Source organism: Scyliorhinus canicula, chromosome 4 (genome assembly GCF_902713615.1).
Source record: "Scyliorhinus canicula chromosome 4, sScyCan1.1, whole genome shotgun sequence".
NCBI lineage: Eukaryota > Metazoa > Chordata > Chondrichthyes > Carcharhiniformes > Scyliorhinidae > Scyliorhinus > Scyliorhinus canicula.
Genome location: NC_052149.1, coordinates 102,826,829 through 102,840,628, shown reverse-complemented (window position 1 = coordinate 102,840,628; position 13,800 = coordinate 102,826,829). Strand labels below are relative to the sequence as shown.

General features: G+C 46.1%; 1 protein-coding gene across 1 annotated transcript; it reads left to right on the top strand.

Annotated features, from left to right (window-relative positions):
• The first annotated feature begins 8,116 nt into the window (after positions 1-8,116).
• Positions 8,117-13,394, top strand: LOC119964861 (leucine-rich repeat-containing protein 52-like). Its single transcript, XM_038794929.1, has 2 exons — positions 8,117-8,738; positions 12,855-13,394. The coding sequence occupies exons 1-2, from the start codon at positions 8,117-8,119 to the stop codon at positions 13,145-13,147; spliced, it is 915 nt and encodes a 304-aa protein (XP_038650857.1). The 3' UTR covers positions 13,148-13,394.
• Positions 13,395-13,800: the final 406 nt, after the last annotated feature.

Below are 13,800 nucleotides of genomic sequence, written 5' to 3'. Positions count from 1 at the left end.
GAAGGAAAAAGCTGCCAGCGAGACTCACCTTTGTGACAACAGACCAGAGAGACTCAAGAATCATACCCACAGTTCAATCAAGCCATCTTTGTGTGTAGTTTATGCAAATCTAGGCTATTGTTTTGTCTTACATTTGTGGGTTAATTGATGGGTTAATATTGTATGTTTAATAATGTTTGTTGAATTTATACTTGTGTTGTCCTTTGTTCTCCTTGCTAGTGAAGACACTGAGTGAAATGTTGAGTAAATAAGCTGGTTGAAAGTATCTGAATTGGACAGTCATTTTCCTGCATCTCCCGTAACCTTGCACATTTTTCCTTTTCAGATAACAATCAATCCGCTTTTGAATATTCCGATTCATCCTGTCACCACTTCACTCTCAGATAGTGCTTTCCTGACCTTAACCACTCACTGTGTGAGCGAGGTTTTCCTCGTGTCGCTTGTCTTTTATCAATTACTGTAAATTTGTGACCTCGCATTCTCGATCCTTTCACAAGTAGGATGTTTCTCCCTACCGCCTGGGAAAACCCCTCATGTTTTTCAATATCTCTATCAAATCTCCTCTTTTCGGCAAGAAAATCAGTCCCAACTTCTTCAATGATTACTTTGCACCTATGTTCACTACGGAGAAGAATAATGTAAGTGTAGAAATCAAGGAGGTGCACTGTGGTTAACTTGAATAACTTAACATTGAGAAGGAGGAGGGCTTAACAATTTTAATGGGCATGAAAGTGGATAAATCCCCAAGGCCAGAGCAGATGTATCCCAGGTTGCAGTGGGAGGCAAGGGAGGACGTTGCAGTGGCTCAGTCAAAAATTTTCTAATTTTCTCTGGTCACAGGAGAGGTGCCAGTGGACTGAAGGACAGCTGAAGTGGTGCCATTATTCAAGAAAGAAGGCAGGGAACACCCAGGAAATAACAGGCCAGTGAGCCTAACTTCAGTGGTTGGGAAACTACTGGAACAAAATTCTGAGGGACTGAATTTTTTATTTTTTAAAATATAAATTTAGAGTACCCAATTATTTTTTTTCCAATTCAGGGGCAATTTAGCATGGCCAATCCACCTAACCTGCACATCTTTGGGTTGTGGGGGTGAAAACCACGCAGACATGGGGAGAATGTGCAAACTCCACATGGACAGTGACCCAGGGCCGGGATTCGAACCCGGGTCCTCAGCGCCGTAGTCCCAGTGCTAACCACTGCGCCACATGCCGCCCTCTGAGGGACTGAATTAATCTTCACTTGGAGAGGCAAGGATAGTCAGTATGGTTTTGTCAAAGGGAAATCATATCTTGAGGAGGTGACTAGGTGTGTAGATGAGTGTAGTGCAGTTGATGTAGTCTACATGAAGTTTAGTGAGACTTTTGATAAGGTCCCACATGGGAGGCTAATGAAGAAGGTAAGAGCCCATGGGATCCAAGGTACTTCGCAAGCTTAGATCCAAAACTGGCTTAATGGTAGGAGGCAGAGGGTGATAGTTATTTTTATGACTGGAAGCCTGTGTCCAGTGGTGTTCTGCGGGAATCGGTGCTGGGTTCCTTGTTGTTTGTAAGATATATTAATGATCAGGATGTGAATATAGGAGGTATGCTAAGAAAATTTGCAGATGACACAAAATTGGTGGTATGGTAAGTAGTGAGCAGCAAGGCTTTAGATGACAGGATGAAATAGTTGTGCTGGTTAGATGGGCAGAAGAGTGGCAAATAAAATTTAACCATGAAAAATATGAGGTAATGCATTTTTGGAGGACTAACAAGGCAAGGGAATATGCAATGAATGGTCGGACCCTGGGAAGTACAGAGGATTAAAGGGACCTTGGTGTGCATGTCCAGAGATCTCTGAACACAGCAGGACAGGTAGATAAGAAGGCTTCTGGGATTCTTGCCTTTATTAACTGAGGCATTGAATATAACAGCGAGGAAGTTATGTTGGCGCTGTATAAAAAGCTGGTTAGTCCTCAGCTGGAGTGCTGTCTGCAATTCTCGTCACCACACTACAGGAAGGAAGTGATTGCACTGGAGAGGGTGCAGAGGAGATTCACCAGGATGATACCTGGGCTGGAGTGGTCTAGCAATCAAGAGAGACCGAATAGGCTGGGAATGTTTCCCTGGAGCAGAGTAGGAAGAGGGGGGGCCTGATTGAGGTGTATAAAATTATGAGGGACATAGATAGGATGGATAGGAAGGAGCTTTTCCCCTTAGTGGAGGGGTCAATAACCAGGGGGGCATAGATTTGAGGTAAGGGGCAGGAGGTTTAGAGGGAATGTGAGGAAAGACTTTGTCACACACAGGATGGTGGGAACCTGGAACTCACTGCCCGAAAGAGGTGGTCGAGGCGGGAACCCTCAACATTTAAGGAGTATTTTGATTAGGACTTGAAATGCCATTGCATACAAGTCTATGGACCAAGTGCTGGAAAATGGGATTAAATAATTATGTGCTTGATGGCCAGTGTGGACAAAATGAGCCGAAAATCCTCTTTTCCTGCTGTAAAACCATATGAGTCTAATTGACCTTCAGAAATGAAGTTCCTCATCGTGGCAACCACTCTCATGAATCTTTTCTGCACTCTCTCCAACACCTTCACATCATTTCTAAAGTGTGGTGCCTGAGAAGAACTGGACACAATATTGCTGATGCTGAACCAATGTCTGATATAAGTTCTTTTAAAAAAATCTTTTTATTGCCGTTTTCAACATTATGTACATTGGGGTTCATTTTTATTTATTGTACAGTGTAAAGAAAAGGCTTTTGTCTTACGTTACTTTATTTACAAATTGTTGCCGTCTAGTTCGGCGTGTCCTGCCCCACTGCCCCTTTCCATAACGTCTCCCCTTCTCCCCCCTTACTGTCCTCCCTTGGTCGATCCGGGGGTATGCTCCCCCTTATACCCCCCTCACTTTCTTTTCTCCCATTGTCGGCTTCAGCCATGTTCTTTTTGTGGATGGGGGGGTTTGGCCCTCCTCCCCTACCCCAGTGTTGCCCCTCTTTGTCCATCTCAGATTCTCTGCCTTCTTCCCCCCCACCCCACCTCCCTCCTGGGTTGAGCGTCCCAGGCGTGCCTCCTTGTCTTTTGTTTTTTTTCCCCTCTTCCTTGTCTAATTCTTCCAGTTCCCTCTCTATTGGCTGTTGTTGGCCTCAAACAGGTTTTGGAACAGACCGACAAATTGCCCCCAGTATCCAGGAAGCCTTCCTCCCACCTTTGGATGCCGTATTTGATCTTCTCCAGGTGGAGAAATTCCGAACGGTCCACGAACCACTCTGCAGCTGTGGGTGGTGCTGTTGATCGCCAGCCGAGCAGGATTCTCCGGCGTGCTTTTAGGGAAGCGAAAGCAAGGGCATTGGCCCCCTTCCCCATGTGTAGCTCTGGCTGCTCCGATACCCTGAAGATTGCCACTATTGGGCATGGCTTCATCCTCACCCCCACAACCTTGGACATTGCCTCGGAGAAGGCTGTCCCGAATCCAGAAAGTTTGGGACAAGCCCAGAACATGTGGGTGTGGTTGGCCGGGCCCCTCTGACACCGTTCACATTTGTCCTTCACCTCCGGGAAGAACCTGCTCATTCAAGTTCTGGTCAGGTGCGCTCTGTGCACCACTCTGAACTGCATGAGGCTGAGCCTTGGGCAGGAGGTGGAGTTGGCCTCAGTGCTTCGCTCCAGCGTCCCACCCCACTTCTGTCCCCAGTTCGTCCTCCCCTTTCCGTCTGGTCTCGTCCAGTGGTGTTCAGGCTCTGTCCAGTAGCTGTCCATATATTTTCCCACAGAGTTCCACTTATTGTCCGTGGCCATCAGGTTCTCTAATAGTGTGGTCTCTGGGGCCCGAGGGGTATCCGACTGTCTCTTTGCAGAGGAAGTGTTTTATTTGTTAGTGTCTCATTTCATGTCCTGTCGGTAGTTCCCATTCCTCCGTTAGTTCGTTCAGCATCACTAGTCTGTGCCCTACGTAGAAGTCCTTAACTGTTAGCATTCCCCCATTCAGTTTCCATTTTTTAAACGTTGCATCTAGCATGGCCGGCGGGAATCTATGGTTACCACAGATGGGAGCCATGGGGAACATCTTGGTCAGCCCGAAGTGCTGTCTTCGTTGGCCCCACGTTTTCAGTGTGGCTGCTACCACTGGGCTCGATGTGTATTTCGCCGAGGAGGATTGGAGTGCTGCCGTGGCCAGGGCCCGGAGGGTTGTTCCCTTGCAGGAAGCCTCCTCCATCTGCACCCACTCAGAGTTGAGTCCTCTCCTCATCCTCTCACTCTTTTGACTGTTGCTGCCCAGTGATAATATTGTAGGTTTGGCAGTGCCAGGCCTCCCTTACCTTTCCTCCTTTGTAGTGTTGATTTGCGAGCTCTTGAATTCTTGCCTCCCCCCCGCCCGCCCCACACACACACAAACGCAATAATTAGGCTATCTAGGTTCTGGAAGAAGGCCTTGGAGATGAAGATCGGTATGGACCTAAACAGGAAGAGGAACCTCAGCAGCATGTTCATTTTCAGCATCTGCACTCCCTCCGCCAGGAAGAGTGGGAGTGTCTTCCACCTCTGTCGGTCCTTTTTGACTTCCTCCACCAATCTTGTCAGGTTCCACTTGTGGATCTGTGTCCAGTCTCTGGCTACTTGGATTCCTAGGTATCAGAATCTATTTTGGGCTATTTTGAACGGGAGTCCCTCCAGCTCTGTCGCTCCCCTGTTTGGGTTCACTGGGAATGCCCCACTTTTGCCCAGGTTGAGTTTGTAATCTGAGAAGGTTTTGAACTCTCTTTGGATCCGCATGATTGCTTTCAGTCCTTCCTATGGCTTTGAGACGTACAGGAGCAGGTCATCCGCATAGAGTGAAACTCTGTGCTCTCTGTCTCTTCTTTGGATGCCATTCCAGTTTTTCGTGCCCTGCAAGGCGAATGCCTTTGTAGCTGGAAGTTTTCAGAGTTGGTCGTGTTTGTTTGAACACTCACCTTGGAAGCGTTGTGCAGGAGTCTCACCAAATAGATGAATACTGCTCGTAGCCCAAACCGTTCCAGTACCTCGAGGAGGTACTTCCATTCGACTCTTTATGAAGGCCTTTTCTGCATCCAGGGAGACGATCACCTCTGGTGTTTTTTCCCCGGGGGGGGGGGGGGGGTCATTGTTACATTCAACTGCCGCCTGATGTTCACAGTGAGTTGACAAAACTAGACAAAGCCCTTTTGGTCTTCAGCGACCATCTCTGGTAGAGAGTTCTCCAGCCTTTTAGCCAGGACCTTTGCGAGTATTTTCGCGGGCGCATTCAGCAGTGAAATGGGTCTGTATGATCCAAATTCCATCAGCTCTTGGTCTTTTTTGGGTATCAGTGAGATTGTGGCTTGCGCTAACGTGGGGTGCAAAGTGCCCCTTGCCAGCGAATCTGTGAACATGTCCTTTAGATGTGGGGCCAGAGCTGGTGCGAATTTTTTGTAGAAGTGAGAGTCCTGCTGCCTTCCCTGCCTGCATGGAGCTGATGCTCTCCATGATTTCTCCCAGATCTATTGGTGCAGCTCCCCCCCCCCGTCTGTCTTCCCCCACAACTGGTAGTTCCAGTCCGTCGAGGAACTGTTTCATCCCCGCATCCATGTAGCGGGATGGTTCAGAGGTGTTCAGCCCTCGGTAGAGGGTCTCAAATGCTTGATTGACCCCTTTTGCTTCTGCTCCCAGTCCGCCTCTGTTGTCCCTCACCTGCGCTATTTCTCTCGTGGCTGCCTGCTTTCTCAGCTGGTGAGCCAATAGGCGGGCAGCCTTTTCTCCGTGTCCGTAAAAGGTCCCCGTGTCTGGTGGAGTTGGTGCACTGCTTTTTTTAGGAATGTCTTCCATCCCTCCTCTTGTGTAGTGGGGAACATCGCTGCCTGTTCATGTTCCGCTGTTCGGGTCGCCGGTTGCCCCCCTCTCTTGGTTCGCCGGGGCCTTCGCCTCGCGGGTCCGCTGGTCCGTGTGCTCGTTGCTCCTCCCCCTTATCGCCGCTTCTGCCATCTCGCTGGCCCTCTGAACCACCGTTTGCCAGCATTTTCCCTTCTGCTTGTTCGCTGCTCATGCCTTTTGGGTTTTAAGGAATTTTGGGTGGCTTTTTGAGCTAAGAACCTTTGAAAATTTGCTATTTTGGGTCCGATTGGGAGGAGAGCCACCTGATGTGCGTCCACTAAGCACATGACTGCCACCGGAAGTCTCTGATATAAATTCAACATAACTTCCTTGCTCTTGGATTCTATGCCCATATTAATAAAGCATAGGATAGTGTGCTTTATTAACTATTTTCTCTACCTGTCCAGCCATCCTCAAAGACTTGTGCACATATATACCCAGGACCCTTTGGAGGTGTACCCTTCATTTTATATTGTCTCACCGTGTTTTTCCTCCCAAAATCATTCACTTCAAATTTCTGCCCATTGAACTTCATCTGCCACCTGCCCGCCCATTCCACCAATTTATCTATGTCCTTCAACATTCTACATTACCCTCCTCACAGTACTCAATGCTTCCACGTTTTGTGTCATCTGCAAATTTTGATGGGTAGCAGAGTTTTGGGTGACCTCCAGTTTACAGAGGGCAGAATGTGGGAGCCCAGCCCAGCTAGAGGTAATAAAAGCACGAGTTTTAGCAGTGGATAAGCTAGGGGAAGGGCAAAGTCGGCCAATGTTAGGGAGGTGGCACTAGGCAGGTAAAGATATAAGGCCACAGCAGGAATCGGATTATCAGGAATGCAGGAGATTGTATCAGAGGAAGAGGATGTCCCTGAGAGTGGAAGTCCCAGATGCCTTTTGGGAACCGATAACTTCATAAGACAGTTGAATATTGATTAGGGGAAATCTCATTTATTTTTCTACTTGGCAACTATCAATTGTGAGATTAAAATCCATTTAAAATCAAAGAGAACCCTTTGAAAAAATGGGTGAAATTCCCAAACCAGTCCCCCCACCCGGCCTCAAGGGGAGAGAGGGCAGCTTGTGTAAAATAATAAATTCACCACCAACTGCATTGCTGCGTTTTGTTGCAATCAAGATTCGACACACTATCTCAATTGTGAAATCCCTCAACCCAAATTCCTGAAACCCCAAGCGGTGAAATGCGCTAACTGTCCTAGTCTTTATTTTAACTTCTTCCCGCCGTTTTCAACCACTCATTTCCCAACTCGGGCACATCCTCATCCTCCGGAGTTAATTCCCGTCAGGCGGAATTTCAGTATTTTATGAAGAAAACCTTCCTTCACCTTGTAATTCCACCTCACATCAAGCTTCCCCACAGCGTGGTGCAGCCATGCCCGGGTCCAGAGCTCCAGCTCTTCCCCGAGCGGGGTGTATAAAACCCCACACAATTCTGCTCCTCTTAAACGGGACACGAGGGAAGCCACCATTCCGTGTTCGCCGGGGTCAATCAAACAGCCGGAACAACTTTTCGACCGGTGGTGGATGTACTTCTCCGGTCCCCTCTCGGTAGGGTTGCTCATGACTGAGGCAGCAAGTGGTTGGCAATGAAGATTGCTCGGTCCATGCTGCTGGTCTGAGGGCCTTCAGAGGGTCGCTGGTCTGAACCCCAGCGAATCGCTCATACATCCCCCACCCCCACACATACACACCCCACACATACTGATTGACCTTCAGTTGACGGTCGCTTCTCGCGAACCCCTGTTGATTTTGCAAGCTGGAACGCCTGCAAGGGGCTTTGGGGGAGGGGGGGGGGGATATGGGGGGGACCTCTGGGACCAGGGTTTCCACCAAGGTGGCTGAAGATGCCCCAGTGCCTGGTGAATATGCAGTTAACACGAAACACTCCCCCACACTCTTTTGCTTTAAGACTGTCCTTACATCGAGGACGTCACAAATGCGTTAACTGGCAACTGGTATGACATTGGATGAAGGGGTTGGGTCACAGTTACTGTGAAGTCAGACAGCTCTTCTTAACTTTCAACGCTTATCTCTTCCATCAGGTAATCTCTTCTGCAGCGCAGAGGTGCTGAGTAACTTCTGCATTCAACAGATCGAAGCCTCCGTCCAGTCATTCTTTTTTGTGCATTTGTATGTGTGTGTGTAAATGTAAAACAAAAAGTTCTCATGTGAGTTTGCACCAGCAACGGAAGTGTGGAATGAGCATGGAGTTGCAGTTTGGATAACACCACATCAAGATGTTTCTGTGTGGTACTCAGCCTCAGGGACTACTTTGGGAATTGCTGCTGATGGGAGTGATGTTGGCCGCTGCATGCCCGCCCAAATGTACATGCAGCCAGTTTAAAGTGGTCTGCAAAGGCATCGCCCTGACAATGTTCCCAACGCCTCTCCAGTTAGACACCAGGCACCTGGACCTCTCGAGCAACGACATCGCCGAGATCAACTCCCTGCAACTCAGCCTTCTCAGTGACCTCGTGCACCTGGACTGCAGCCACAACAAAATATCGGAGATCTCCGAACTGCACTTCCTCAGCATCGTGAAGCTGGTTTACTTGGACCTCAGTCACAACCGCCTGAGGATTCTCGTCGAGTCAACATTCGCACCGCTGACTAACCTGGTCATCTTGAAGCTCAACGACAACAAGGATTTGAACCAACTGGACGATGGCGTCCTTGCAACCAACGTGGGGCTCCAGGAGATTGATCTCCGCAACAATGGCTTGTTATACTTAAATACCAGCTCGATAAGGCGCCTTCATGGTCTGAAGGCTGTGTACTTGGCCGGTAACCCCTGGGAATGTCAGTGCACAATTTCACAACTCAGTGAGTGGATTTTCAAAAATAATGAGTCTTTTCCAGGTGAGGTTCAGTAAATCTTTTTTTTTTATTACTTTAGTGTACCCAGTTATTTTTTTCCAATTAAGGGGCAATTTAGCATGGCCAATCCACCCAGCCTGCACATCTGTGGGTTGTGGGGTCAAAACCTACGCAAACACGGGGAGAATGTGCAAACTCCACACGGACAGTGACCCAGAGCCAGGATCAAACTTGGGACCTCGGCGCCGTGAGGCTGCGCCACCGTGCTGCCAAGGTTCAGTAAATCTAACCGTCTTCATTGCCTGGTTTGCTATACTGGTTGGCATGATAGGTAATGGATGCAGTGGGTGGTGTGTGCATAAACAAAATGGAGAATGGACAGGACAGTGGAGTTGAGGGAGAGGAGATCATCATGATCATATTGAATGGTGGAGCGGGCTTGAGGGGTTGAATTGCCTACTCCTGTACCTAATTCATATGCTCTTATGAATCAAGGAATGTGGCAACAGGGTCCTTTGGCCCCTCAAACCAATCCTGCCACCATTCAATGAGGTCATGGCTGATCGGCACCCTAAGTCCATTTGCGCACTTTAACCCCCATATCCTTTAACACTGTTCGCTAACATAAATGTATCAATCTCAGTTTTGAAATGAACAATTAATCAATTGCCCTATGCAGAAAGGAGTTGCAAACTTTAACCAGCCCCTTATGCATCAAAGTGTTACTTAACTCCACTCTTTAAAGGTGTGGCTCTTTTTGTGTGGCTGTCCCCACTCCATTCAGTTTAAATGGGGTAGAACGGGAGAAACTTTGTTCCTTTAAAAATCTTGAACATGTCAATCAAATTTGTTCTTGGCCTTCTAAATTCCGGGGGATACATCCACAGTTTTTTTTTTACACCCTTTGCAATTTAACCCTTGGAGTCCAGTCATCATTGTGCGCCGCACTCCTTCATAAAATGTGATGCCCAGAGTTGTTGGACCGTACTCCAGGTGTGGTTTAAACGGCAGCACATGCTGAAGCGCCGCCTCAACCTTTGAAACAAAGACTGAAAGAGAAACAAAGGGTGGGATTTCCCAGCCCAAAGGGTGGGATTTCCCAGCCCCTCCTGCTAGCAGGATTTTCCAGCCCCACTGAATGCAAGCCCTCGTGGCAGGTTCCCCGGTGGCGTAAAGGACCATTGGTCTCGCTGGTGAGCTGCTTCCACTATTGCTGGATAGCGCTGGGAGAGGGGGGGGGGAGAAAGGGGGTGTAATCCCACCCAAAGCTACCTGTCAAAAGTAATGATACAGTTTGAATAGTTGGCTGTGGATTCCTCTTTTCTGGATTTAAACTGTCCCGGCAGAGAGGCAATAGGGAGTCTAAATTGACTGGACAACCATTAGATTAATAGATTTTTACACATGAGCAAGAAATTTAAAAAAGACTCGCCAATGCTGGAAATACGCAACAGCTCAGCCAAGCAGCGAAGTTGGAAAACAGGTTAACTTGGTTCTGATGAAGGAGCTCAGCTGTAACATTAAACCTTCCTTCTCTTGCAGACGCAGACTGATACTTCCTGCTGTCTATTTCCAGCATTTTCCATGTTTTGCAGACCAGGTTGTGGAGTTGAAGGAGTTGAGCCTGAAAAGGGGGGAAAAAAAAGAGGGATTAAAACTTAATTTTAGATTAAAGTAAGGCTTTGAATTAGCATGTAGTTACAGTTGGGCTAATATCTCTTCAACTAGGAAGGAAAAATAGAGACACGTTTACTGCATGAATGTTGCTGAAATAGTCCTGAATGAAGGTGAAAAAAGACCCAGCAGTTTTAGTAGACCAGATGCCAAATGTGCCCAATTGGTACAGAGCAGCAATCAACAAAGCTAATAAGATGCTGAACGACATAGCCAAAAGAATAGACTAGAAGTCAAAGGAGGTACAGTAATGATCAAACTGCTTAGTGGGCATCTTGAATACTGCATCTCATTCTGACCACCAAGGAGCAATAGACACACGAGACTAGAGGCACTGCAGAGGAGCGCCAATGGGCTCTGTCCAGTGTCTGGGGTCCTAATAATGAAGAGAGACTGAGGCTTTCCATTTGGAATGTAAGCCCCTAAGAGGTGATCTTACAGATTTGTATAAGACCCTCAGGGGTATAAATAAAAAGAACCCCCAAGAATATTGCTTTAAATTAAACTTTGGGTCACAGAATCCAATGAGCCTCAGGTAATTTTGGGGGCGACATTGTGAATTATTTAGCTCCAAAAGAGTGACCATCCTGGAAAACAAGGACCTAGCTAGATACATGGGCAGGGAAAGAAAAACAGGGGAGAAACAGTTGGATGGTGCAACAATTACAAATACAATTCCTTGCTCAACTTTTCATTTTATAACTTTTTCTGCTTTATCATTTAAGTAATCACAAGCAGTAAATACATTAGCACCTTGTTGATTTTTGGACAAAATAGCTTTTTAAAAAATAGATAATATATTAAAGTTTAAAACATCACATACTTGACTTCCCTTGGATAAACCTTTCGACATTTCCCAGGAATGTATGCTTGGTGAATTCTGATTCCTGCAATTGGGAATGGGCTCAATTTCTAACTTAGAATCATAGAATTTACAGTGCAGAAGGAGGCCACTCGGCCCATCGAGTCTGCACCGGCCCTTGGAAAGAGCACCCTATTTAAGCCCACACCTCCAACCTATCCCTGTAACCCAGTTACTCCACCTAACCTTTTTTGGACACTAAGGGCAATTTAGCATGGCCAATCCACCTCACCTGCACATCTTTGGACTGTGGGAGGAAACCAGAGCACCCGGAGGAAACCCACGCAGACACTGGGAGAATGTGCAGGCTCCGCACAGACAGTGACCCAAGCCTGGAATCGAACCTGGGACCCTGGAGCTGTGAAGCAGCAGTGCTAACCACTCTGCTATTGTGCCACCCTTAGTGGTATTGGTATTCCCATTTTATTAAAAAATGAAACAATAAATCTGAATAAGGAATTTTAAAACGCGTGTATAAATTGCTAAAAACCTGAAGAAAAATCCAAACTCTTTGTTTGTGATATAGCGCACAGTGTAGCTCCTGCGGACTCTGGTACTTGGTGCTGGGGGTTCAAGGGTGCACTGGTAGAAGTTGAGGCATTAGGGAAAAAGTGTAAATGGTTCTGGGTCATCAAGTTAAGTTCTGCTACTATTATGTTACTAGCTACTAAGGCAAAATAAATCCAAGTGTGGGTCACATTTAACACCCTGCAGCTCCAGTATATCTCACTTTTAGTAAAATCATGTTTGTTGCTGTTTCATTTGTTTTCTTATTGCTGGATATGGAAAACAGCGATGCAGACTGGCTACAGTATCAGTCACACGCTTTGCTTTAAGAATGCAGCCAACGTTGCTATTCTAAATGAAAAGCACCGATCCACATCCTGAATTGAATATAGATTACAAGCTGTACCTCTCTTGCTTTCTGATTTTCAAACTGTTTTTTTGTGGTGGGCCTATGCCAGTATTGACACACTCCCTACACCTAGCTCCCCCAATGTGAAAGGCTAACTCCTTTTCTCCACACACCTCAATCCTTTGTTCGCAAAAATATACAAAACTCAGATTTTAAATGATCAATTGATCAAACATTTGCCATTTGCGGAAGAGATTTCCAAATGTCGACCACCCTTTTCAGAAGTAAAAGTGATTTCGGACTGCACTCCTGAAAGATCTGGCTCTAACTTTTAGTCTACATCCTCTAGTCCTAAGTTCCCCAACCAAGGGGAATAGTTTCCATCTCCCTTACCTAATAATTAGTTCCTTAATCAGATGAAAAAATCTAACCTTCTAAATTCCAGGGAATAGGAATCTATTTTGTGTAATCTAGCCTTGTTACTTAATCCATGGAATCCAGGTATCATTTCTGGTAAAACTACGCTGCAGTGCAAAGGATAACCTTTCTGGTCCTCCAGTGTTCTTGCCAGAAATTATTTAAAGTTAATGGTTAAGTGGACATATTCTTTCAATGACAGATGACACGCAAGAAACCACAAAGGTACTTAAGTTTTAGTTCTTTGTATGGCTGTGTGTATACTTTTTTGCTTATTGTATTCTTGTTTGTGTTTCAATGTAATTCAACAACCAGTAAATTAAGGAAATAATTTTCTTTTGATTAACAGATGAAGCTAATACATTCTGCACTGCACCAAAATCAATGGTTGGCATTCGTGTCTCCAAAGCTTTAGTCAAGATATTCGAGGTTTGTCACACACCCCTGGGTTACTTCGACTATTTCTTTTTCGTGATTGTTGGTTTTGCAATATTTCTCAGCGGTATCATTGTTGCCTCACTTACCGGTGCAATTATGGTCTTCTTTGAACGTAAAAAGAAGTTTACAGAAGATAAAGACGAAATAGACATGAGGCAGTATAGATCAAATAGAGTTGTTGTCAAGCTTTCCAAAGTTACATGATATGGGACCTTATAGAAATATCATGCCACCACTGTATGTACGCAATCAGCAGGCGTCTTCATTATAACATATATTCACATGCCAATGGATCAATGCAATGATCTGTTGTGGAGGACTAGAGTGCATCACTCTGCTAACTTATCATGGTTCTAATTACTTTATATTTCCTTTGCAATTTATGTATTATCAGAAGTACAAATTTATTTTGTAAACTATATGCCAATAAAGTTTATACTTTTATCCAAAATCTGAGATTTTGTCATGTCAATAACTGAGTGTAGTGCATTGAGTATATAAGGATCATCTTCCCCCTCCATTGTACAATTGGACTCTGGATGAACACTGGATTGCTGATATGGCAGTCGGGTATCGAAGTACTTCAGCTTTTCTTCTCCCTCAATTTTTCTGCAGGTGTTGGATCAGCTGGCTGCAGCCATGCCAGGCAACCTTCTAATGCCCTACATGGCTTTCCATTGCTCACCTTTACCTAGCATCTGTGCATGCATATTGGATTAGAAATGGAAGCCCAGGATTCCCCCTTAGCGGAGGCCAATTGAGGTCTTGCTGAAGATTATCTAACTCATCGCAAACCACATACCGCCCAGAAACAGGCCATTCAGCCGCCAGTCAATGCTAGTATTTATGGTCTACCC